At 40.0% G+C, this 27,094-nt stretch overlaps 2 protein-coding genes across 6 annotated transcripts in view; both read right to left on the bottom strand.

The window, feature by feature from the left end:
- LOC143038873 (uncharacterized) overlaps positions 1-27,094 on the bottom strand; it is a 113,702-nt gene that overhangs the window by 19,147 nt on the left and 67,461 nt on the right. For all 5 annotated transcript variants that reach the window (XM_076208535.1, XM_076208532.1, XM_076208534.1 and 2 more), the window contains 4 exons: positions 21,975-22,099; positions 14,045-14,279; positions 13,767-13,924; positions 1,049-1,238 (listed from right to left, as the gene is read on the bottom strand). In XM_076208535.1, coding sequence (XP_076064650.1) covers positions 1,049-1,238; positions 13,767-13,924; positions 14,045-14,279; positions 21,975-22,072 — 681 coding nt within the window. In that variant the 5' untranslated portion in view covers positions 22,073-22,099. The remainder of the gene's footprint in view (positions 1-1,048; positions 1,239-13,766; positions 13,925-14,044; positions 14,280-21,974; positions 22,100-27,094) is intronic.
- LOC143038781 (uncharacterized) lies at positions 9,885-10,607 on the bottom strand. Its single transcript, XM_076208319.1, has one exon. The coding sequence runs from the start codon at positions 10,539-10,541 to the stop codon at positions 9,885-9,887; it is 657 nt and encodes a 218-aa protein (XP_076064434.1). The 5' UTR covers positions 10,542-10,607.

A 27,094-nucleotide genomic window follows, 5' to 3' on the forward strand; every position in this document is an offset into this window, starting at 1 on the left:
CTTACCTTCCACCAAAAAATGATCTGATATTCCCCCACCTTTTCCCCTTAGAACATATACATCCTTAACTCTTTCTACTATACTCCTTGTTACCATTATATAAATAAATAATAAATAATAACAAATAAATGAATAAGATAAATTAAATGGCAGGCATTACAACATATTGCTTTGGTATTTATCTGAATGAATCTTAAAACCTTGAACTCCTTCACTGAGCAACTTATGGGCTGGCATGATGGCTAATGCTGGGTACCTGGCAGCCATGGATTTCCTGTAAGTGAGACCTGGGGGAACAGATTAACTGGATGACTGATTGACTGTCATTATTTTTCTTACTATGATCTATTTCCAAGATATTATATTTCTTCGTACTAATGTTAATTTTCCACTCCTGGCTCCATTCATAAACCTTATTTCAGTATTTCTGCTATTGTTTACAATCTTTCTAGTTTTTTACTTTGTGATCTTAACATAATATGCATATAGGTTAGCATAAATAGCTATTCCATTTATCATATCATTAATATACAGTAGAAACATAACAGGTTTCAGAATCATACCCTGAAGTACACCATTAGTCACTTCTCTCCAACTCCATTTTATATCTCACTACTGTTCTCATATATCTACTACTTGAAAAGTCTTTTACCTATTCCAATGTATTCTCTTTAAGACCTGTGAATTCTAACTTCCATACTAATCTTTTGTACCTTGTTAAAAGCCTTTACCAAATCCAGGTATACACAATCCACCAAACTCTCTCATTCAACACACCAACCACCATTATATAAAAATTTGATGGGCTGGTTACACAAGACTTTCCTTTTCTCAAGTGACTGTCAATCAAGATTATTTTCCCCTCCAAGCCTTTCATCCATTAATTTCTTACAATTTTCTCACACATTTAGGCTACTGTGTTGGTCAAAGACACTGGTTCATAATATAATAGAACCTCCCTGTTTCCTCCTTTGATTACTAGCAACACACTTCCACCTTTTCAGTCCAATGGCACCTATGTGTGTATAACTAAACAAAGACATATTACCTGTGTTAATTCTTTTGCAGCATTTTCCTGAACTAACTTCTGTTCTTGTGCAGCAGTAGCAACAATTTCAACTTGTGTTGAAAAGTCACACAACAACTCAAGCTTTGATCTCAACTGGGTCTTTTGAGTATCTAATGATGAAAATATAATCTGGAAGGAGTCCATCATCTCTTTGGTTTCCTTCTGCAGTCTAAGATCAAATGATTAGTCACAATTATATGTCATTAAGAAATAAATAATCTGTGATTACATCCCATCTATTCATTCATACCCATTACACTATTACGTCTACCTATATACCAAGGGCTTCTTAGCCCTTTTAAGGAGGTAGACAAGTCAAGGCATGGGCCCACTCCCATACACCACCCTTGTTTTCCTCTCATCCTGGCTCCTCGTGGATGAAGGGTCATCCCTCTCTCCTGCCCCCTACCTGGGTCAAAAGCAATGCAGCAAGACAGCACATCCACAGTAGGGACACTTCACTTGCATGGCGACCCTCCTTGCTGTCCTTTCATGGTAGATAGAGAGGATGGGGGAGAAATCCCTTCAGGCTGCATCAAAATATCCATTCATAGCCATTCTCCACTTACCCCAATCCCCTGCCTTCTCCCTTCCTTGCTCAACAGACATTCCCCTCTTGCTCAAAGCCACTTTCACTCCATCCATCCCATCCTCAGTAGTCTTCAATTTCACTCCATCCACCTGTGCCTTCCACACATCTTTTGCTAATCTTTCTTCACTCATTCTTTCCATGTGTCCAAACCATCTCAATAATCTTTCATCAGCCCTATCCACCACTGCCTTCCTCATCACCTCTTTATTTCTCACTCTATCCAACCTTGTAACCCCTGCCATATTTCTCAGACATTTCATCTCATACACATTCAAACTTCTCCTTTCTGCTTCTCTTAAATTCCAAGTCTGCCCCATAGAGTGGTGTAAGCACAATCACCCCTCCATATAAACTTCTCTTTGGATCTTTTTTCAGATGCCTTTTCCTTATGACCTTAAATCCCCCAAGACTTTTACTTACTTCTCTTAATCTACAGTTTAACTCCACCCACACCCCTCCATTTCCTGTCACATGCAACCCCAAATATTTAAAATTGTCCACTTCCTCCAGCCTCTCTCCTTTAACACCAGAAAAATTAAGACTTACTTTCAACTCACTGCCATCCTTCCCCTCTGTACATCTCATCACTTTATTTTTACCCACATTTACCTTCGACTTTCTCCTATCACATAACTTCCCATACTCCATCACTAAATACCTTAAACAAGTGGTTCTTAACATTTTTCAGTGTCCGTACCCCTTGATTATCTCAGATAAATTTTTCATACCCCCATCCAATATAATTACAATCCAACCATATGAAAAGGATTAGTGATACAAACCTTGCTGAGAAATGATTATATATATAATATATATGTATATAATAATTTCTTAGCAAGGTTTGTATCACTAATCCTTTTCATATGTTTGTATTGAGGGGGAGTGGGTAGGGGATGGGGGTGAGGGAGTATGTATGAGAAATAAATTGACGTAGCCTGAAGGGATTTCTCCCAGTCTTCTCCTTTTCTGCATGAGGGGACAGAGAGGGGGGTTGCCGAAACTATGAAGTGGCCTTGCTGTGGATGTGCTGTGTCTTGCGACACTGCTTCTGACCCAGGGCAGTGGACAAGATGCAGGGATGACCCGTCATCCAGGAGGTGCCAAGATAAGAGGGGAAGAGGGTAGAGGGGAGTATGTAGGTGGTTCCCAAACTTTTTTTTTTTAAGTTTTACGACTATACGTACGAAGTTAACCTTAATCCTAATGCCAGGTACCTCAATGTTTTCTTGATTTTATTCCATTTTATTTTATTTAAAAAAAAAAATTGTCACCCCTCCATTACCCCCAAAATCTTTTTACCTCCCCCCCAGGGGGTAATTTACCCACAGTTTGGAAACCACTGATGTAGGGGATGGAATGGGCGGGAGTGGTTTCTATGCCTTGTCTTTTGGCTACCTCCCGAGTAAGGGGGAAAAAAGCCTTTGGTATATGTATATATGTATGCATTACTGAACAAAGGCACTTTTTTATTTCAAATTTAAAATGTCAGTTTGTAGGATACAATGAATGCACATTATGATTTCTCATGATAAATACACTGTACCATTGCACTGGCCATCATGTCTCGTCCCCCAGGATTAAGGTTTCATACCCCTTGGGGGTACAGGTACCCCAGGTTAAGAACCCTCCTTTGACCCTGCCACAAGGGCAGAGTCATCTGCAAACAACAACTGGCTCACTTTCCACTTCTCTCCACTATCTTTGACCAATTCTTATTTCCTGCCCATTACCCTTGCATTTACCTTCCATACCACCCCATCCATGTACAAATTAGTCATGGCAATGTGACACAGCCCTAATGCAGCCCCGCCTTTACCTCAAACCACTTGCTCTTTCCATTTTCAATTCTAATCCCCAATGCCATACATATATACACTAAATTTATTAGAATACTGTGACATGATTACTTCAGGTGAATGTGCAAAAGCTTGGAACTCCATAAATGAACCATATCCAATATATTCTTCTGTTTTTAGCACATCAAAGGATTTTGTTCTGGCTAATGCCATAAAATAGTTTAACAATTAGATGAATCTTTGTGCCATAAAAGTTTAACCCAATCTCCATTGAACTACCTCAACTAATTCTTCAAGGTATATAGTGTCTATCTCACCACATTTAAGCATTGTATTTTGCCAAATACCTAACAATTTTGTTCAACTTATTAACCTCTATGCCATAAAAGGTTAATACAAATTATATATAGTCCCTATGTTGGATCATTATTGACAAGCTGCTTGTGTGATGACACTGGGTAGTTACAAACATTACCTGTTGGGTCTCTAAAGCAGGCTATCCAGTCCTGATTCATCTGATATTGCCACCTCACTTTTATTTTGTTCTACTATGCTGCAATATAAGCAACTCCCACTGCATTTTTTTCCATTTCTGTGTGAAGTATATTTTGCCTCTCCATTGTAGGTGTCTTGCCTATGCACACCACAAGTGCATTACTCCCATATTTAGATGTTCACCTTCTTTTTCTAATCTGAGAACTAAGACTAAAAACACAAAGGGAACTTTTCATAATATAATGCCATTAACATCCCTGTAGTGCGCACAGATAAAGAACACATTGCACTATCATGATAGGAGAGACACCTCTCTTGGATATGGAAGAAATGGATAAAGACAATAAAGAAAACTGAGGCTAGCAATTAAACATGGCTGAAAATATGGACTGAACTGCTATTTAAGAAATGGGATAGCCAACATTGGGTTCCTTGCTTCCCAAAAGACTGCCTGACAAGGCTGATACATTGGGTCCTCATGACATAGGTGACTTTAGAATTTTTTTTAAAAATTACTTGCCAGTGTGTTATTCAATTGGACTCACTTCTTGATGACGTCTGCCTTCTAGTTCACTAACAGAAGAAACTCCACTTTAAATGAGAGGATTTACACTGGAAGAAGCTCCTACAACAGAACAATACCAACAGACAACCTATCCTTTCTCCAGAACCTCATAATTCCAAATGTCTTCTCCCGCTATAGCACTGCAGCGACTACCAAAGAGAATGGGTTCTGCGACCAACACCAACAGGCAACTTTCTGCCAAACGCACCACATACCTGGTTGATCTTAAGATCACAACCAATCACCTATGAAAAAAAAAAAAAAGACATAAAAATTAATAATCAACCATCCAAACAGGCGGTTTTGTATTCCTTCAAGGAGGCTGAGGATCCTCTTGATTACTTTCATCAACCACCGATGGCTCCACATGTTCTTCAGGAGATGATTTCTTGCTCAAAGTATCATTTGCACCTTCAGACGGGGACCATGGACCCATGACTGGATGGGAATCTAATACATGTCTTGGCACACCGTCAACAGATATAATTATTTCACGAGTTCACTTGGGTAACAATTCTCTTGTTCCACTGAGTGGTACAACGTGTGGCAGGTGGTTTTACCCAAACATCCACTCCCATTTTAATTGGCAGGGCCATCTAAGTCATCTTCCACCCTCCCAAGGTTCACCAAGGGATATCTCCAATCATAGGTTTACACAGAGCATTGTGGCACAGACAACTGGTTTTGTCCAGACGTTGGTTACTATTGTACCAATATACTACCTCAAAGGGAGAGATCCCTCCCCTCTCAGCAATAGCCTTAATGGTCCTGTGATGCTTTTCTATCCCATTCCCTTCTGGTCAGTAAGCAGCTCTAAATGCCTTCTCAATTTTCCACCTGTGCAACATGTCTCCCAAACACTGTGATCACAAGGCCATACAGTTGTCCACCAACAGGACCTCTTTCCATAAAGATGTTGTCCAATTTTGCTGTGATACATTGTGCGTCTTCTCTCCTCAATCTCCTCCACATCACAAATGGACCTGGCCCACGATCCATTACAAATAAGTGGGGAATCCCCTTGTAATGAGTCACATCAACAGCCAGGTGCCACCAGTTATATTCAACACTAAGTTCACGTCACTTATGCACTATAGGAGCAGGATTGATTGACTGACATCAGTCACAACTCTTCACAACCCTCTTCACAGAATCTCTAGACTTTTGGGTTCAACTTCTGGGCCAGATAGGTCCTGTCTACTCCCATGTGGTGTTTGTCCTGCTTTTCTTTCAAATTCACAAAGGCCCCAGCACACATGTGTGGTTCAGTATCCATTAACCAACTCCTTTTAAATCTGGTTAAAATATCAGCTCTGTTCTTTTCTTTAGGTACTAATGACACAGCAATATTCAACCCAAATTCAACAACCATCTCCTTTAAATTTCCTAAATGCCATTTGATAATAATTTTGGCAGCTCCCTTCGTATGAATGCACTTTTCAGCATTTATCACGTTTTTCAACCAGGCGCCAACCATTGCCGAATCAATCCTCAACTCTATATAGGTAAGGCCCCACTTAACAGCCAAATTCACCCCTTTCAACACAGCTTCCAATTCTGTGACATTAATGTGGTTGAAATCATCTTTTTTTGTAGTCAAGCAGCATCCTCAACAGTCTTACCATTATTTTCCAAAACTACTCCAACTGCAATCTTACTGGCATCTGACCACACAACACCATGTTTAACGTTGGGCACCCACCAGCTCCCTCTTACAGAATCCTTTCTCGATGACTTCCTTAATCATCAACATCGTCTGTTCTCCAACAAAATCCTCCCAATGTGAGCCTCCAGCTCTTCTCTTAATGAAACTACATGCGACGTGCAACCACCCTGCTATGGGATAATGACTAATGAACCACAAATACAGAACAATTCCCTTTTTGCAAGTGTCTTGGCCTCTTCAGGCACTTCAATACCTCTATGGAATATCAACTCTCCTTTAACTTTTGATAGTTCCCCAAAGAAGCTCCTCCACTGAGTGACTCAGGGGATTTAGCTATCAATTACTGAAGTACATGAGACTTACCGTAGGTTAGTTGAGATGTGCTTCTGGTTTTATGAAGCAAATCAATTCTGCTGAAGGGTAAGCATTCATATGAGATATGCTCCGCCCAGCCAGTCCGACAGTCTTTGAATAATACGAGCACCCACATGATAACCTGGAACTTGATTATTTTGTAATGAAGAGATTACCAGTTGGTTACGTGTAAGGGGAGGAGAGGAGGGCATATGAATGCTTACCCTTCAGCAGAACTGATTTGCTTCATAAAAGCAGAAGCACATCTCAACTACGGTAAGTCTCATGTGCTTCAGTAATTTTATATCAGCAAATCACAATTCTGCTGAGGGTTCGCAAACATATGAGGTTTTGAAGACATGTGGGTGTCGTGCCTCAGAAGTTCTTAGGCAGGTGAAGTTGGGGCTGTTCCATAATTCTTCCATTTCAAATTTAGTGTGCCCAAGCTAATCCAGTACTGCATCTTGGAATGGGTCTCCCTCCTGTACAATTTCCTTGTTGTAGTGTTTGGCAAAGGTCGATTCTCTTGACCATCCAGCTTTGGACATGATGTGGCGTATAGGTACGGACATGGATCTAGCTTGAGAGGCAGCAGCCGAGCAGACAATGCTCGCTGTGTATTTGGTAGAGTCAATTCCAGAGATAGTAAGTACATGCTTGATCCATCTTGCAATTGTGTCTCTTGATACCGGTTTGTGCGGTTTGATGAAGCTTATGAGGAGTCTTCCATCCTTCTTCCCTGTCTCGTCTCGGAGGTGTTCCGTTTTTTCCAGATATGTGCGCAAAGTCCTGCACACACACAAACTTTCGTCCTTAGTGTAGGGAAAGAACTTCACAGACTGAATGTTAAATCCAGGGCGACATTGTTTAATGTTGTCCCCTAACCAGACTGAAATAGCTTCTTCCTTTATGCTTATATTCTTGAGTACTAGTAAGTGTACGGTCTGAACTCTGGCAGCTTGTGTAAGTGCTATCAGCATTACTAGTTTAAGTGTAAGTTCTTTCAGTGGGAGAGACTGTAAGGGTTCCAACTGTTTCAGTGTTGTTAATACAGGTTTGACATCACAAGTGTCCTTATATCTAGGCATTGAAGGCCTCAGGTTGAAAACTCCCCTCATTAACCTGATGACTAGGGGATGGTTGCCTGCCCTGCATCCATCCACAACTATCACCAGCGAGGATAGGGCCCCCCTCGCCGTGTTAATACTGTTGTAACCCACACCTCTGTGGAAAGTTTCTGTTAAGAAGTTTATGACGTCAGTTACAATGGGAGTGGTGGGATTGATGTCCCATCTATGACAAAATTGTGCCCACCTGTTGATATGTGATCTGTATTGTTTGCTAGTTCCAGGTTTCCATGATGCCAAGATAAGGTCCGTACCTATTTCAGCTATGCCTCGTTCTCGCAGGCTTTCCCGGAAAGTAGACAGGCCATCAATCTGGTATGGGACATGATGGGATGTTCTTCCGTTGACAGGGGCCACACCAGCCCTTTCTTTCTCCTCATTATGATTCTTGGATCTTCTACAAGCAGCCTGAGTAGTGCTCCCATCCAGGGCTGTGATGTCCAAAATGGAACGATCATCCAACCTCTGGCCCCTTCTGCTCTTAACTTCTGCAAGCATCTAGCGATCAGGGAGAAAGGGGGGAAAATGTAGATGAGACCTAATGTTGCCCAATTAAGGTTGAATGCATCACAATAATTTGATTCTGGGTCTGGCCTCCAGGAGCAAAACTGAGGCACTTGTTTGTTCAACCTAGATGCAAATAGATCAATGTTGGGTGTGCCAAAAATGATGCTTAATTTCTTAAAAAAATTCTCATCCAACTTCCATTCATGTCTGTCATTGAAGTTCCTGGATGCTGTATCAGCCAAAGTATTATCACTCCCGGGAATGTAGGAACATGTGATCCAGGCATCATTGTTTAGACACCAGTTCCAAATATCAGAGGAGACATTGTTACATGCTACCGACTTAGTGCCTCCCATTTCATTGATGTAGTTAACTGCTGTAGTGTTGTCACAGAAAACTTTGATGTGCTTTCCTCTGACCTCATTTGCAAAAGATTTTAATGTAAGGAGCACAGCTATGAGTTTCCGGGCATTAATAGGAAGCTTCTTTTCCTCTGTCGTCCATCTTCCATTGACTGACTGATGATTTATGCAGCCACTCCAACCTAAGTCTGAAGCATCTGAGTATAAGACAATTTCAGGAGTTGGGTGAATTATTCGCTTATGTTGGGTCTAAACATGTTTGATCCACCAAGTCAGGTCAGTTTTCATTTCGTCGGTGATCAACATTTTATCCTCAAAGTTCCCATAACTCCTTCGCAATGCTGTAATCTTTGCAGATTCAAGGTGACGATAGTGTAACTTTCCAAGTTCCACAGCTGGGAAGGCAGCAACTAGAAGCCCATTCACCCTGGCTACTTCTCTGATTTTGTCACTAGTCTTAGCTATTAGTTGTTTACATCCAAGTAGAATTCTTTCTTTCCTATATATTGGTAAGGTAACAATCATTTTGTCCGAGTCAATGACATTGCCAAGGTATACGATACTTTTAGTGGGTTCTAGCACAGATTTCGCAACGTTAATACAGAAGCCCATTTTCGTGAGTAATTCAATGGTAGAATTAATGCAATCATAGCATCCAGAAAGAGAAGCACTGCACATGAGAGTGTCATCAATAAAGCTGGTGATGGTAAAGCCTTTTTCTCTTAAAGTAGTAAAGATAGGTTTCATGAGTTTGGTAAAAAGTCTGGGTCCTTCTGAGATTCCATTTGGGAGATAGGTGAACTGATAGACTTTGCCATACCATTGAAAACAAAGGAATTTTTGCTGTTCTTCCGCTATTCTAACAAGAGTAGTAGGCATGTTTAAGATCCACAGATGCCATATAGTCCCCTTCATTTATCAGTCTGATAGCTTGTTCAAAGTTCTCCATTTTGAAATGGATATAGGGAATGTGGTTGTTTAATTTTTCTAAATTGAGTACCATCCTATAATCTCCATCTTTTTTCTTCTTCAGAAATACAGGGGAAATGATCTGATCTGCCCTTCTCTTTGTTTCTTTTAAAACTTTAAGCTCCAATAATTTCGAAATTTCTTGTGATAGTATCATTTGTTCCACCAGGCTAAAGTTATATTCCATATTCTCAAAACACAGGTAACCGATATCATTGACATTAATATTCAGGAGACAATGTTTGACTATGTCTAGAATATATGTATCACTGGTGATTTTTTGCCACTCATGCACAAATCTGTGAAGGGAACCTGCCACAAAGTTGGTACTTGTCTGGTTTATTGTTGGGAAGTGCTGCGTCCCCTGCCTTTGGAGTTTTTTTTAATCCAAGGCCTGCCGAGCGTAGTAAGGCCTCTGGTCTCCCCTATGTCCTAGCCTCCGCTGTCCATAGGGTTGAAATCTTGTGTGTCCTTTAAACTGGGTTCTTGTCTTCCCACTTCCAAACTTCCATGTGCCTGGCTTCCAGGATGGAAAGGGGGATTTGGCTGTGATTTTGCTTTTAAATTTTTCCGCCTCTTCGATTTGTCTTGCGGATTGCGAGAGGTCATCCCCAAACAGAAAGCATGACATGGGCACTTGGTCAGAGCATAGGTGTGAGTACTTTTGATTTATTTCCCGTTTGATGTTAAAACGGCAAACCAAGTTGTTACGGTAGTTGGCATGACCTAACAGTGCCAGAGCACCATTGATCATGCCCACCTCATGGGCCACCACAGCGTTACCTTCATCCTGGGCCACTTTGTCAAGCACCGAAAGTGACTTGATGATGATGGAAGCTGCCTTAGTTATATCTTTATTGACTTCCTTCATGCGTAAGTCTGCTTTTTTAGCGTCCTGTTTTAGAGCCTCCAAAATTTGCATATTGCACTCAACTGGGGATAAAGCAGGGCAATTACCGGGCCTCTTGGTACTCTCGTCCTCCACAATTTCTTTATAGGTGTCCTCCCTCATGCCGTGGTCAAATATTTGATTGACCATGTCTGCCACATGTTTGGCAACATCTCCGGAGACTTCTTCAACTGGGCCGAAAGCCTTAGAGGACTGCATCAAAATACTGCCGATGGGGAATCTTCATGCAACTCACCTTCTTCACTGCTGCTTCTGTCGGAGATAAAACCCGAAAAGTTACCTGGAGAGGGCGTAACAGGCCCTGCTTCCTTCTTGGTTGAACTAGTGCCCGGTCTGGCATCGTTGTAGGTTTCCGGCCTCTGTGAACCATCTTGCCGCCTCTCCGCTTTTAGTTGATCCATATCACTCCTCAGTTCAGCGATGGCTTGCAGTACTGTGTGTCAAGGGGCTGAGGAGTTGTCATGTACTTGGAAAGCAGTACGTGATGTGGAGCCGTTGGGGGGCGGGGGAGGGGGGGGTTGCCATGTCTTCTAGACTTCGATGCGTAGCGCCAACGCAAGTATTTCTATCCTGATGGGAAGTACTGTTGCTTGACCTGCTTGATTTATGCTTGTATTTGCGAGAATGTTGGCTTGTTTCTCCTCCGTGAGAGGAGGCACCCGACTTCCTGCTTGTATGGGTATGCATTTCGTCGGAAGACGACATGGCGGTTGTGACCGACGGAGTCGTATGCACGTTGTAGTATTTATCTGATAATTTAGTGAGTTTTGTTAAAACTCAAAATGAGAGCGTCGTAAACGCTTATTAGATGATAAAATGAGCGTCGTAAATGCTATTATTATATTGCAAATTGAGCGTCGTAAACACTCGAATGCCAGGTCAAGCACTAGTAAGCAGGGATACGGTTGAAATCTACGTGCGACAGAGTAAACAATCTTGATGACCGTTCAGCACGGCAGTGTGTAAGCAACTGTCAGACCGACTGGGCGGAGCATATCTCATATGTTTGCGAACCCTCAGCAGAATTGTGATTTGCTGATATAAAATTCAAATTTACTCAAGTGTCTTATCACTTCATCAACAGATACTTTCGTCTCATCCACAAGGATGTCATCAACATAAGGGCTAGTGGCATTCTTGATTGTTTTATCCCTGCTTAGGACATCCTTTAAAATCTTTGACATAATATGGGGTGCCAAGTTCAATCCAAACTCCAAATGCATTAGGCAAAACATCTGACCCTTATAGTTGACCAGTTGGTATGGCCACAACACTTCGTCAACACTCAATTTTAGATAAGTAGAATTCAAGTCAATAATTGACACATTCTCAACCAAGTGCCACCATTCATGCAACATCTCTCTGGCTACATACATCAATCACCTCATCACCTGTGTGACATTTAATGTTCTTCATATTCAATTCACAAAAAATCAAGCATTGGCCTCACCTTATTTTTTGTAGGTTGTTCCACAGCCATCAGAGCAAGAATGCCAATTTTTACTTCTTCTTTCCAGGGCACAACAATCCCTTCTGCTATCCACCTGTCAACTTCCTTCTCAAATTCTTTTTTTTTTTCTCTTCAACTTTCTTATTGTAACAATTTACCTTATAATCCAATTTCACAGGTTGATCACTCTTCCACAACCACTTGACAGTCCACTTCTGTCCATCAAACCAGGCATGGAAATCTGAATCTTCGATGACAGCTTTCACACAATTCCCATCACCCACAGTGACCTGTTCAATTTCTTGATTAACTGACACCACACCAATAGAACCCAAAGCACACCTTTCCTTGATAGACAGCAACACATCCCAACCAGTAGTCAATAACATCAATCAGATAATTATATATAATTAATCAGAGACTACAGCTCTCACCATTAACCACAAACATCGAATTTCAATGAATCTGTGCCTCTGCACTCAATCTGGTTTTCATCAAAAGCATTAATGAAGATACCACCTTCATAGTTAGCTGTGTACTTGGAGTGAACTACCAAACATCACGTATCTACAAGCACTTTTGCATGAGCATCATTGATTAAAACATCAACAATAGGCAGTACATTATAATATGCCTTCGCATTGCAAGGGTGACTACAGGTGCAGTAGTCACATATTACTTGTTTCTCAAGTTCCATTTTTGACAGTGATTAGCAACATGGCCTAATTCATTGCACTTGAAGCACCTCACCTCTTGTTCCCTGCAAATACCTAATCAAATGGGGGCCACTACAACAAAAACACTTCCCTTTGAACAGGCTAGTGTTAGGTTTCTTTATTCTCTTACTGATAGTCGTTCCAAAAGTCATAGCTGATAAACCACCTTGCTGTCTTGACGCCAAAATTCTGGCACAACTAATCAATTCACTCGTAGCAATTGTCAGCACCTTTGGAACTCACTGCAAAGAAACACTAATATGGTCTGGGAAGCCATTAACAAACGTCAATTTCATTACACTTTCCAAACCATTTTCAGTAAATTTGGCTAAACTAGCCAAGTGTCTAATCTTGTTGGCAAAAACATCTATAGGTTCCCCTGTCCACTTCTTATGAGCTGATTTCTCAAAGGCAACAAATGCATAATCAGCAAAAGCAGTTTTAAATTTTCTTTGTTTCTGCATCTGCCTGTTCATCACCACTCAATTCCAAATATAATGCCAATGCATCTCCCTCTAAATACAAGGGAATAAAACTGGCCAAATCACTTATTCTCTGTAACTTTGTGATCAAGGTTACTTTCTTCAACCATGAAACGACATTACCTTCACCGATAAATGACTTGATCATGTCAGTTGTAACTTTGGAGGCCATGGTTGAACTATTTATCAATGAAAAGGGCCTAGATAGCTTGTTATTCAATTGGACTCACTTCTTGATGACATCTACCTTCTAGTTCACTAACAGGTGAAACTTCACTTTAAATGAGAGGACTTTCACTGGAAGGAGCTCCTACAACAGAACAACACCAACAGACGACCTACCCTTTCTCCAGGACTGCACAATTCCAAGTGTCTGCTCACCCCCAACCCCCCACTATTGCTGAGAAAGTGAAAAAAAAAAAAAAAAAAAAAAAAAAAAAAAAAAAAAAAAAAAGGATGGTGCTGCAGCAACTACCAAAGAGAATGGGCTCCACCACCAATAGGGCAACTTTTTTTACCAAACACACCACACAGTGGTGACTTAAAACAGGGTCCTAACATGAGCTATATCATTTATGACAACTGTGAAATTTCTTCATTTGAATATTCACCTGAAGGAGTCAAGAATCAAATAATGAATAAACTAAAAATATTTTAGTACATCTCTTATTATTTTTTCATGTTCAAAATAAATTATGCTGCATACCTATGCACTTCATCAATGTTTCCCATGGCTTTCTTTACATCTTCACAAACTTCTGTCATATTGCTAAATAAATTATCCATTAGGTGTTTTCTATCATTTTGGGTCTTTGCCTCCTGCACCCGTAGTCTTTCTTCAAGATCAGTAATTTTCATATCACGCTGTCATTTCCATGAAAAAAAAAAGATGTTTATGAAAATACTAATGTTACTCTACATATGTATATGCAGCAAAAAGCAGAAAGATCAAGGAAAGACTTGGGAATCTGCAAATAAACACACCTTTTCAATAGTATCCAACAAATCCCTTTCATTGGACTTGGTACTTTTAGTAATTTCAGCTAGAACATTCTTAAGGAGGGCCTTTAAGGTGTTGATTTCAGAAAGTAAAGGGTCCATAAGTTCTTGCATTTGCTTGGTAATGGCCACATCTTGACCTGAGGTTACCGCAAGCGAAATATTTTGCAATTGTTCAGGCAGGTCTCGCAGCACCGAGAGGATGGTATGCATACCAAAACTGCAGGTCAGAAAGCATGAATGACATCTATAAAAGAGTATGTCGTGTATGTTGTGTATAATGTGCACTTACCTACTACCCTTGATGGATTGTATAGGAAGACATTTTTATTCATTGCATCCTATAATCTAATTATTAGTTGCTCTGAGTACTCTTTATCCTCTGTGAAGCATCACCTTTCTAGAGGATGGACCTTGCCTAAGACCATGTGCACTGACAGTGCAGTTTATAGTCATCTGTATGTTTATTCATGTGTTTATCTTATTTCCTTTTGCTACTTTCTGGTTTCATGATTTCCCTCCTCCTATCCCACTCCTCACTATCCCATCTTTCCTCCTTTTCTTTTGATAATTTAACTTTTTTTTCAGGGGAGAGGATGATGGTGTGCAGGTAATTTTTTTAGTAGAAGGTAAACTAAGAGTGGAAGAAAATGGAATAGGAGTAAAAGAGGTGCTGAGAAGAAACAATTTGAATGAGATGGATGAAGAGATGTAATATCAGAAGCTAAAAAAGTGTGGGAGGTGGTCAGGGAAAAAGGGGAAGCAGGAGTGCTAATCCTTATGGGATTCTGCATGTCACTGCCTTCCATCCTGACATCTTATCTTTCACTACTGTCCTCATGTATGTCCTTTTTAAAACCTTTCTTCCATTCAAATAGTTTACCTTAGTCTTCCAACATGTCCCAAATCCCATGATAGACAATTGTGAGGTACTTTGTTGAAGGCCTTCTCTAGATCTAGGTATACACAATCCATCCAACTCTCTTTTGCAGAACATCAATCTTTCTCAAGTAAGAACTTAAAAGATTTGACTCATATGATCTTCCAGGTCTGAAAATGAATTGACTGTCCATCAAATCTGTTCATCTCTCAAGGTGCTTCATCACCCATTGAACTTTCACAATTCTCTTACATACATATACTAAGGACTTTCCACCTTAGAAGGGAGGTAGCCAAAGTCAAAGGCATAAATCCACTTCCACCCATTTCATCCCCACATGCTCCACTTCCATTCACCACCCCTCCCTCCTCCCTCTTTTCTTGTCTTCTCTTGGATGACGGGTCATCCCCACATCTCACCCATTGCTCTGGGTCAGAAGCAATGCAACAAGACACAGCACATCCATAGCAAGGCTGTTTCATTTAATCTTACATACTTTCTTTTTCATTTAATCTTACATAATTTCACTAACATGCTCGTTTAGGATTCTGATTTATAATTGACTGGCTTGTTATTTCCTCCTTTATAGATTGATACTGTATTTTCCTTCTACCAGTCTTGTGGAACTACTCTTTCTTTTAGTGAACACACAATTATACTGTGAATCTTATCTGCCAACTACTTCCATTCTTTAATTATCCAGTTTGAGATCACACTGGGCCTGAGGCTTTTCTCACAATATATATGGAGGAGAGGTATGGTGTCACAAGACATCTAAAGAAAGTCATTAAAAGTTTTTATTACCCCTTTGTATGTAATGTTAGATCATCAAAGGGTTAGAAAAGTGGTTCTATGTGGAAACAGGGGTTAAACAAGGAAGTGTGTTATCCCCTCTGCTCTTTATAGCATATATGAAAACTGTGATAGAGGACTTTAAAAAAGGCAGAGAGGAAAACTATAACTATCATACTTCTCAGGCATCTCATCTCAAACACATTCAAACTCCTCTCTTATGTTCCATGTTTCTGTCCCATACAGTGCTGTTGGCACAATCACTCCTTCATACAATCTCCTCTTAGCATCTATTTCCAAATGTCTATTTCTCATTACATTTCTTAATACACCAAGGTATTCACTTGCTTCTCTCAATCTACATTCTACTTCTACCTCCACTTCTCCCTCTCCCAGCATATTCGCACCCAAGTATCTAAAAATATCCACTTCCTCCAGTCTCTCTTCCTTAAGGGGGTACGCGACACCTGGGGGGGGGGGGTGAATTTGGTCAAGATATGGCATTTTTCAAAACTGTGTTCAAAATGTTCGTATACCATTTAGAAATAAATCCCGAGAAATAATTTTCCAGCCGCGTGCAATTTAAAGGTCTTGGGTGAGGTTTAAAGGGGCAGAGTTAAAGGCGCAACCCACACTAGATGGAGGCGTGCCACTTAGGACCTTCAGGCGCATCGAATAACGTTGAAATTTGATTGAATTTACGCTCGCCCAGTGCTTCAACGGCCAGGACGATGGTGGAGGGGAAGGGAGGAAGGTGGAGGGAGAAGTTTTGCCAACTTTGAGCGAAGCTAAGCGTCAGTTACCGGCTAGCTCTAAAAGGGTAATTGCGCATGTCTCATGAGCTCTCATTGCAATCTATTACTTTAGCTAGTACATATTACTCTTTAGTACAGTCATCATGGGTAGCAAAAAGAACAAAAGAACATCCACAATGACAAAAAACAGCAGTTAAAGATGGCAAGCAGTCAAAGACGACTAGCCAAGACCTCACCACCTCTCACTCCACCACCACCATCACCTGCACCTCTGTGACAGTGACAGAGGTAAAGGACAACATTAGACTAAACAATTCAAAGAGGAAGATTAAATCCAAAGAAGAAAGCAAGAGGAAAAAGATCAAGGCTATACAGGAAGAAGAGAGAAGAAGGGACATCATATGATGCTGGAGGGGGTGCCCTACCAACATAGATTGGTGAGGGGAATCTGATGAGGAAAGAGAAGGCGCCCACTGCTGGAAAATAAACCTCTTTCCAATGATTTAGATACCCTGAAGACCCCCAGCAGTGAGGTTTCATATGAAGAAACCGCCAAAGGTGCAAAATAGCAAATTATATGATGGTGTCGTCTGTGCATCGTCACTACTGTGATATACAGTAGACCCTCGTTTTACGCGGGGGTTAGGGACCGGGAACCCCCGCGTAAAACGAAAATCCGCGTAAAATTTCGCCACTGAAGGAGATATACCAAAACAATCATTAGAACCCTAATAATTTTATTTCCACAATGAATTGCCATATTGAACAAAATAATACAATAGAAAAATAGGAAAACAATACAATACAAACAAAAGAACAAGAAAAAACAGTGCATGAAATGAATATATGTAGAAGGGGTAGTAGTCTAGGTAGCAGTCTAGTCGGACTCGGCATCAGAATTAGCTGGACCACCACGTTTCTGTAAAAACATGGTGATGGGCAATTGTACTCGGCACTTTTTCATGTCCTGCAAAACGGCTTTGTAGGGCGCCATAACACTGTCGATGCCATTCTGCGCCGCAATTGCCCTCACCATGGATGTGTCAGTCTCATAAATGGCAGCCTTGAGAGCGGAGGCCTGTCGTATCAAGGCTGCCAATGAGTCCAAAGTTAATCCTTCCTGTGGCTGGCTTTCTTCTTCAACATTGCCCTTCTCCTCCTCCTCCTCCTCACTGGCCGACTGGACGAGTTCCACCAGTTCCTCCTCAGACAGCTCAACTGCATGGCCACGAACCAGTTCCCGAACCTCTTCTTCCTCCATATCTGCAAATCCTTCACCGCCAACTTCCTTTGCTAAGGCTACAGTCTTCTTCACCTGATCTTCCACTTGCTCATCCGCTGAAAAGCCTGTAAAAGAATGGACGCAGCTTGGCCACAGAAATCCGCGTAAATTCAAAACCGCGCATAAAAAATCCGCGTAAAACGAGGGTCTACTGTACTTATACTTTAGTTTTTCAGTATTTAAAGTACTTATAATTAAAATATGTTGATGATTTTTACTGTACTTACTCATTATATAATAAGAATTAAGCCATGAAAAAATCAGTCAAATTGGTGAAACTATAAGCAAGGTACAGATATATTTATATTTCAAGTTGCCATATCTCCGTTCGATATTTTTTTACTTTTTTTTTAATCATAAAAAATCTAAATTACATCAGATTTAGATGAAACTTACAGGGAATATTACTTTTAGTAACTGCTAGGGCCGATCGTTCGAATATTTTGAATAGGATGAAAGAGTTCGGAGTAATAATGGAAACAAGACCAAATTTTTTTTATTTTTCACGATTTTTGCCGGACATTAAAATTGAAATGCCTGTATGCAAAAGTATAAAGGAAATTGTTCAATTACTCAATGACCGGCCCTAGGTGTGCCTACTGACTAATCATAGCCAAAATATAAAACAAATTGGTCCACGTATTATGGTGCTGTGCACTTTTAAATGTCGCTACTGGTATATGTACATGTGTACATACTTCATTCTGTTTTACCTAAAATGTAGACAACATGGATACCTATTTACCTGAGAAGTTTCAGCCCTTTACTCTAAATACTTTAGAAAATGACCCCTAGGTGTCGCGTACCCCCTTAAGGTGGTACGCGACACCTGGAGGTCATTTTCTAAAATATTTAGAGTAAAGAGCTGAAACTTCTCAGGTAAATAGGTATCCATATTGCCTACATTTTAGGTGAAGCAGAATGATGTATGTACACATGTACACATGTACGTATACCAGTAGCAACATTTAAAAGTGCACAGCACCATAATACGTGGACCAATTTGTTTTATATTTTGGCTATGATTAGTCAGTAGGCACACCTAGGGCCGGTCATTAAGTAATTGAACAATTTCCTTTATACTTTTGCATACAGGCATTTCAATTTTAATGTCTGGCAAAAATCGTGAAAAATACAATTTGTTTGCTCTTGTTTCCATTATTACTCCGAACTCTTTCATCCTATTCAAAATATTCGAACGGTCGGCCCTAGCAGTTACTAAAAGTAATATTCCCTGTAAGTTTTATCTAAATCTGATGTATATTAGATTTTTTATGATTAAAAAAAGTAGAAAAATATCGAATGGAGATATGGCAACTTGAAATATGAATATATCTGTAACTTGCTTATAGTTTCACCAATTTGACTGATTTTTTCATGGCTTAATTCTTATTATATAATAAGTACAGTAAAAATTATCAACATATTTTAATTATAAGTACTTTAAATACTGAAAACCTAAAGTATAAGTATGTCACAGTAGTGACGACGCACAGACGACAACATCATATAATTTGCTTTTTTGCACCTTTGGCGGTTTGTTCATATGAAACCTCTCTGCTGGGGGTCTTCAGGGTATCTAAATAATTGGAAAGAGGTTTATTTTCCAGCAGTGGGCGCCTTCTCTTTCCTCATCAGATTCCCCTCGCCAATCTATGTTGGTAGGGCACCCCCTCCAGCATCATATGATGTCCCTTCTTCTTTCTTCTTCCTGTATAGCCTTGATCTTTTTCCTCTTGCTTTCTCCTTTGGATTTAATCTTCCTCTTTGAATTGTTTAGTCTAATGTTGTCCTTTACCTCTGTCACCGTCACAGAGGTGCAGGTGAGGGTGGTGGTGGAGTGAGAGGTGGTGAGATCTTTAGTCGTCTTTGACTGCTTGCCATCTTTAACTGCTGTTTTTTGTCATTGTGATGTTCTTTTGTTCTTTTTGCTACCCATGATGACTGTACTAAAGAGTAATATGTACTAGCTAAAGTAATAGATTACAATGAGAGCTCATGAGACATGCGTACTTCCCTTTTCAGAGCTAGCCGGGAACTAACGCTTAGTTTCGCACAAAGTTGGCGAAATATTCTCCCTCCACCTTCCTCCCTTCCCTTCCACAATCGTATTGGCCGTTGATACACTGGGCGAGTGTAAATTCAATCAAATTTCAACGTTATTCGCTGCGCCTGAAGGTCCTAAGTGGCACGCCTCCCTCTAGTGTGGGTTGCACCTTTAAATCTGTCCCTTTAAACCTCACCCAGGACCTTTAAATTGCGCGCGGCTGGAAAATTATTTGTCGGGATTTATTTCTAAGTGGTATACGAACATTTTGAACACAGTTTTGAAAAATGCCATATCTTGACCAAATTCACCCCCCCAGGTGTTGCGTACCCCCTTAATACTCACTTCCAGTCTGATGCCACTTTCTCCCCTTGTACATCTCATCACCTTACTTTTACCCACATTTTTCTTCAACTTCCTTCTTTCACACACCTTCCCAAACTCTGTCACTAACTTCCTCAATCCCTCCTCTGATCCTACTACAAGTGCAGTGGCGTCATCAAACAGCAACTGGCTTATCTCCCACAAAAAACACACCATAAGGATTTAACTTGTGTTCAAAGGAAAACACGGGAAGAGACTGGTTGTTGTGGCGGCCGCACGGCGTGGTGTCACTATGATACGGTGTAAACAAAACACGAGCGGATACCGTAGTAATTACCAAATACTTTAACTGTGAATTTACTGGATAAAGAATTACCATATAAGGAGGACTCACTGTAGCACATGTCTCCCCCCCCCCTATCCCTGAAGACAACTGCTTGGAATGAAGTTGATTACCAGGAAATGTCAAATATATCTTCCCTCATTAAAGTCCCTTGCTAGGAACTGATTGCAAACGTCAATTGGAAGGAATGGGAAGTATGTAGTAATGAAGATTCCAGGGAAAATATATTGTTTATGATTGCAAGGAAAAACACAATAACTCAGTTGGTTAAAGATGACCTGAGTAAGAGGAGATGATACCCCCAGTGACATTGAACTTACTGCTTACCAAGGAACCAGACATTATTGGCTCCCTGAAATATCTCTGCTCTCCAGGAAAAAGTGACCATGTCCCACTTTAATCATAGTCAGAAGGTGGCGTAATAGAGCTGAGGAATCAGTTAACCCATTACCCCTGGTCTCTTTTGCAGATGATCCTGTGGCTTTCAGGAAACCAGCAATAGCCTCTGTGCAGGACCATAAGTCACAAGAGAAAAGATATTGTGTTGCTGTCGGGGGATTGTTTGTGGGGCATATGAGGTGTTTTGTGTTGTCTGTGTAATGTTTGCATCAAGGGCATTTTGAACATCTGTGGCCTGGCCCATTTTGTCTTGGTACATGTCTTCCCACTCGAGTCATAAGAGCCAACAAAAATGGGATGGGGATTAGGACTAGGCATCCTTCTCCCTGTAGCCCCAAAGTGGACATTCCTAAAAAAAGTAAAGGTATAAGAGAGTCTAGGAGTTTTCCAACCAGTACCCTAAGTTTTATGTCTTTTAATGTGTGTGGATGTGGTATAGATGAGAGTAAAAGAGAAGAGATAGGCAGTATGTTTGTGAAAAGAAAGATGGATGTGCTAGCATTAGGTGAAACTAAGCTGAGAGGGAGGGGCGAGTGTGAGTTTGAAAGTGTAGTTGGGAGGTTGTCAGGAGTGAAGAGAAGACAAGGGAAAGAAGGGGTGACTATACAGGGTATCTCATTCTAATTTTCACAGGAATTGCTTCAGCCTTGCACTTGTACTAGATACAGTCAGAAGGTCATTCACTTTTCAGTCTCCTTGAACATCAATTTGCAATTCCAGTATATACACATTCTGGACTGGTAAGATAAATATGATTGCTCCCTCACACAAATGGGAAACAAATATCCATTTAGAATCAAAATGGTTTTTAACAAACCTATAAAATGACCATTAACTTACAAAAATGCGATTCTAAGTTTTAGTTTCAATGATATGTGGGAAGGAATAAATGTTCAATTAAAAATGGGAAGAGCAATGAGTACATCAAAGCACCATATATATTGGAAAAGGCAGAAAGCCTCCTCACATTACAGATCTATGAATGGATTTATGTGAAACACAATCTGATGATAGCTTTATTTACAAAATGTAACAAAACTATGGAAAAATGAGCTAGGGAAAGGTGTCACTATAAATTTAAACTGAAATTTACCGAACATCCCGGGCAAAAACAAGGCTGTTCATGGTTCCTCCTGGTGAGAATGGGAGCTGCAGGGGCATCCCCTCAGTTGGTTGACTATTTCCTCCCATTTGACATCCGCCAGAACTGTAAGGTGTCTGTAATGGGAAAAAGAAAATACTGTACTGTGTACCAAAGATGTTTGTTATACATACACTACATGAACAGTTGTGATTTGTAAACATATGTAGACATATGGCTGTAGCCAAGACTTGATTTTTCTTTGGGGAGCTTTACTTTTTTATATCTTTCATTCTACAACCACTCCTCGTTTAACGACGACAATTGGAACCAGCGCGCCGTCGTTAACCGAATTGGTCGTTAAGCGAAAGTGTATACATATACGTAAATGTACTGTATGTACAATGTCCAGCAATACATGTATCTTTATTTTCATGTATTTTCCCTCTTTTATACAGTACATTAAAGCTTTATTTACTGTTTATTTACGGTGGTTAGGTTCCTGAAATTACCGTATATGACCAAATCCGCGTATGCTGACATTCCATATTGAATACCGGGGTATCTTTTTAGTTTCGACCATGGGCGCAATATAGCAATAGAAAATTAATTATTAATGTTGTAAATTAAAAATATTATCAACGTAATATGCAATTTTGTGGGCGGAAATGAAATTAAAAAATACCATGCTACAAGAAAATATGCTAATGAGCGAAGTCGGTAGCATAGGCTCGGGACACCATCTTGTCGTCTGCCAACGTCTCTCACGACGACGACAACGAGGACGAGCCGGATGACATTTAATTTGCAGGTAATGATTTATCAAACACAGGTCAGGTTAGTTCAGTTTAGGTTAGACGAATTCATCATCCTTTTATTTCTTCGACATCGGCATCTATCATAACAAATATGGTGTACCATTCGTCCGACGTGACTTCGTTACTTTCGAAATTTGTTTTAGCACCTTTTTTTCCGCCCACAAAATTGCATATTACTTTGATACATTATAATTTACAAAATTAATAATTAATTTTCTATTGCTATATTGTGCCCATGGTCGAAACTAAAAATTTACCACTACCGGTATATACAGTACTGTACCCCAGGTAGTTTTTGCAGCTTGCAGGATGGTAATGTAGACCTAAGCTTCAGAACACTTTACCTCACAGCTAATATCCACCGTACAAGTTCAATTATAACATCATACAAATTTGCCTCAGCCAACTTAATTATCGTAAACGACGTCGTAACTTCGGGAGATTTACGTTAAACGTCTGTCATAAAGCCCGTCGTAACTCCGCGTCGTCGCTAACCGAATAGCTTGTTAAACAAGGAGTACCTGTATATTTCTATTACAGCATCTTGTACAAATATATAGAGATCTAATTTTTAGCACCCAAAGTATGATAATATAAACTATAATACATACATTCACCGAGGACTTCTTCTCCTTTACAAGGGAGGTAGCCAAAGTCAAATGGCATAATTTCACTCCCATCCATTTCATCCCCACATACTCCACTCCCATTCACCACCCCTCCCTCCCTCTTTTCTTGGCTCCTCCTGGATGACAGGCTATCCCTGCATCTCATCCATTGCCCTGGGTCATATGCAATGCAGCAGGACAGAGCACATCCACAGCAAGGCCATTTCAATTACTTGGTGACTCCCCTCTCTGACCCTCATGCAGAAAAAGAAAAGACAGAGAGATATCCCTTCAAGCTGTGTCAAGATATCATTCACACATAACCATTCCCTAACCCCTCCATCCCTCACCCACTCCCTTTCATGCATTACAGCATCATCCATACACAACAGTTTTCCACACAGAGTGGTGGATGTCTGGAACAAATTGAACAAAACAATAGTGTTGGCAAGCACCATACACGAATTTAAGAACAAACTAATGTTGCGAGATACAAAGTCAGGTCACTATGAGCATAGCTCCCCTTCCTGTATAATGCAACTAGGTAAATATAACATTCTCCACTCAACCCTATCTTCTGTCTTCTCCCTTCCTTCCTCAACAGATAACTTCTTTCTCAATGCCCCTTTTACCCCATCCATACATCTCATCCTCAGTCTCCCCCTCCTCTTCTTTTTTCACTCATTCTTTCCATGCCCAAACCATCCCAATACTCTTTCATCAAACCTACCTCCCAACTCCTTTTCCACCCCCACTCTCCTCCTCACCTCCGTGTTCCTCACTCTATCCAGCTTAGTAATCCCTATCATACTTCTCAGCAATGTATGGGGGTTCCTACCCCATACAGTGCTGTCGGTACAATCACTCCTTCATTCAATCTTCTCTTAGCATCCATTCCCAAATGTCTATTTCTCATTACATTTTCAAACTTCCAAGGTATTTACTTGCTTCTCTCAATCTACATTTGACCTCCACTTCTACTCCCTTTCCCGCCACATATGCCCCCAAGTATCTAAAGCTATCCACTTCCTCCAGGCTCTCTCCCTTAATACTCACTTCCAATTTGCTGCCATCCTCTCCCCTTGTACATCTCATCACCTTACTTTTACCCACATTTACCTTCAACTTCCTCCTTTCGCACACTATCCCAAGCTCCATCACTAACTTCCTTAATCCCTCCTTTGATACTGCTACAAGTGCAGTGTCGTCCATGTTTTAGTCATTTTTTGTATGATTTATTTCTGATATTTAGAAATTAGTTTTGTGGCTTCCCATTTTATTTTTTCCAATCTGTCAATGTTTTTAATGAGAGTCAGTGACCATATAGACACAGTATATTCCAAATATGGATGAACTAATGATTTCTGTAGCTTGTTAATGACAGATGGACTTCTAAAATCAAAAGATAGTGCAATCAGTACTAGAATATTATTTGCCTTCTCTGAGGCCAAAATACACTGCTCAGATGATTTGAGATCATTACTGATAATTACGCCACGATCCTTTTCACTATCCACTTTTGTTAATGAATTTCCAAATAAGTTGTAATTGTACTATTGTTATTTTTACCTATGTGCATAACCTTATATTTACTTGGGTTAAATTTTACTAGCCACTTTTCAGACCACTTCTGTGGTTCATCTATTTTTTTATTCATTCATTATTATTCATGTTTTTATACAAATTATTATTAATCTGCTTGTTTACTATTTATCATTATTTATATTATCTATTTGTTCATTCAATTATAATTTTTTTTATATCCAACCTAGTTATGGACCAAAAGGTCTCCTGTCAGCATGCTCTTCCTTTGTACCAGTAATCATTTGTAACATACATATAGTATTGTCATCTGCCTGTCAACGTGTAAACAAGTGGTACTCCTGGGGACTACATTAAAAACGAGACCTCTCAACAGTGCTACAATAACAGGATACTTAGGTTATGTTGAATGGGAAGATTAATACAGTGAAAATAGTAAGTATTGAAAGAATGGGAGGAAATGAAAGCAGGCTAGATGAGACCTCTGGTGGCAGAGCAGCGAAATGAAAGGTAAACATGAGCTTAGAGACCTCAATAGGCCTGAGATTATTAGAAAACAATGAAGAAAGGCAAATTTTTTTTATTTAGGCAAGATTTAGTCTCAGGGGTCATTGAACAAGATATAATGTATCAAGAGATTAGTGAATTAAGGAAAGCAAATGCTGAAACAAATTGGGAAGTGAGTAGGGTGGCCATTTCCAAATTTCCAAAAAGGAGGACACTGCATATCGATGATTATAATATATGGTAATATATATATATAATAAAAAATTGAAAGTGAATCATATTTTTCACTTCAAATGAAACCAACAAAAAAACAAATACCTGTATTTCTTACTAAGTTACAACACAAACAAAACCTAGTTGTATTCCCACCTTAATTGCCAAACTCTGGCCTAGTCAGGGTTAAACAAATCTTTCTTTTCGGCATTTTCAGACTCCTTAACCTCATAATTAATTGCCAAACCACACTGCACCGTGGCCACCTCAGGACTGCAGCCCAATGCATGAGATGTGAATCATGCAATCACACATTCACAACATTGGTCCTGTGCAGTTCCTGTCTACTTTGGCTGCCAAGTTCTGACATTGACCTTGGCATGGGTACTCCCACATAATTTAATTGTACAGCATCATTGTATGCCTAGGATTATTTATCTATTTATTTATTCTCTATTGATTTTTTATTTATTTGTTTGTTTATTCATTTATTCTTATCACACCCCAAGAAAGGAGGACAAATGCACGTCCGGCGTGAGGTTGCACCGGATGGAGGACAAAGTACTCAAAAGGAGGACTGTCCGGGCTAAAGGAGGACGTCTGGCCACCCTAAAAGTGAGTGCCCTAAAAAATAGAATTGGTTGAGGTACAATGTGAAAATTAGAATTTGAAAAGCAAAGATGTTGCAAATAGTATGACCATAAAAGTGGTGAATGAACAAATGAAGACCACGAAAATTGGAAGTATAGACAAGGAAAAGATACAGTAGCTCAGGAAGAAATGGAAAAAGACCTCAATAATATCAAGGTATCTTTTAAGGAAATTGTTCAGCAACAAATGCAGAGAATGCTAAGGAAATAGTCATTCAGGTAATCAAGGAAAAGGAAAATTTGGTGAGAGATACAGTAGGCAAAAAGAAGTGTATGGTAGTTTTGGTTTAAAAGAAAAAAAAGAACCCAGTTATATTCATGAGAGACACAGAAGAGAAAGAATTAGCAAGGCATGTTTTGTTAGTACAAGATGAAGAGCAAGAATTAGAAAAGGAAATATAGGAAGTTCATAGAATGGGAAAATATGTAGAAGGAAATAGACCCCTAACGATTAAATTAAGGTCACAAAGGGCAGCAGAAGAGATAATAGCAAGAATAGTTGTTAGTATACCGTCGCCGCAAAAAAAATGGTACACTAAGATTTTGGATAACTAAACACAAAAGTACATGGTTTTATTTACCAAAAAAGTTGCAGTCATGGATCCGCCAGAATCAGCATGTGGTTTCGCAAAACCTCGATGTAGTTAGCAGACTTCATTGTGACGTTCTTGGGGAGGAAATACAAGCCAGCTCTACCATTATTTCCAGTGAAGGCGCCCCACACCATCACGCTGTCAGGATGTTTAACAGTCTTGACGGTGTATTTTGGGTCGTAGCGGGAGACATTACTACCA

The sequence above is a fragment of the Oratosquilla oratoria genome, chromosome 25, assembly GCF_046742065.1.
Source record: "Oratosquilla oratoria isolate Oo_2021 chromosome 25, ASM4674206v1, whole genome shotgun sequence".
NCBI lineage: Eukaryota > Metazoa > Arthropoda > Malacostraca > Stomatopoda > Squillidae > Oratosquilla > Oratosquilla oratoria.

What these genes read in the sequence shown, in the direction of transcription:
- LOC143038781 (XM_076208319.1), bottom strand. Translation starts at nt 10,541, where the DNA reads ATGGTCAATCAAATATTTGACCACGGCATGAGGGAGGACACCTATAAA.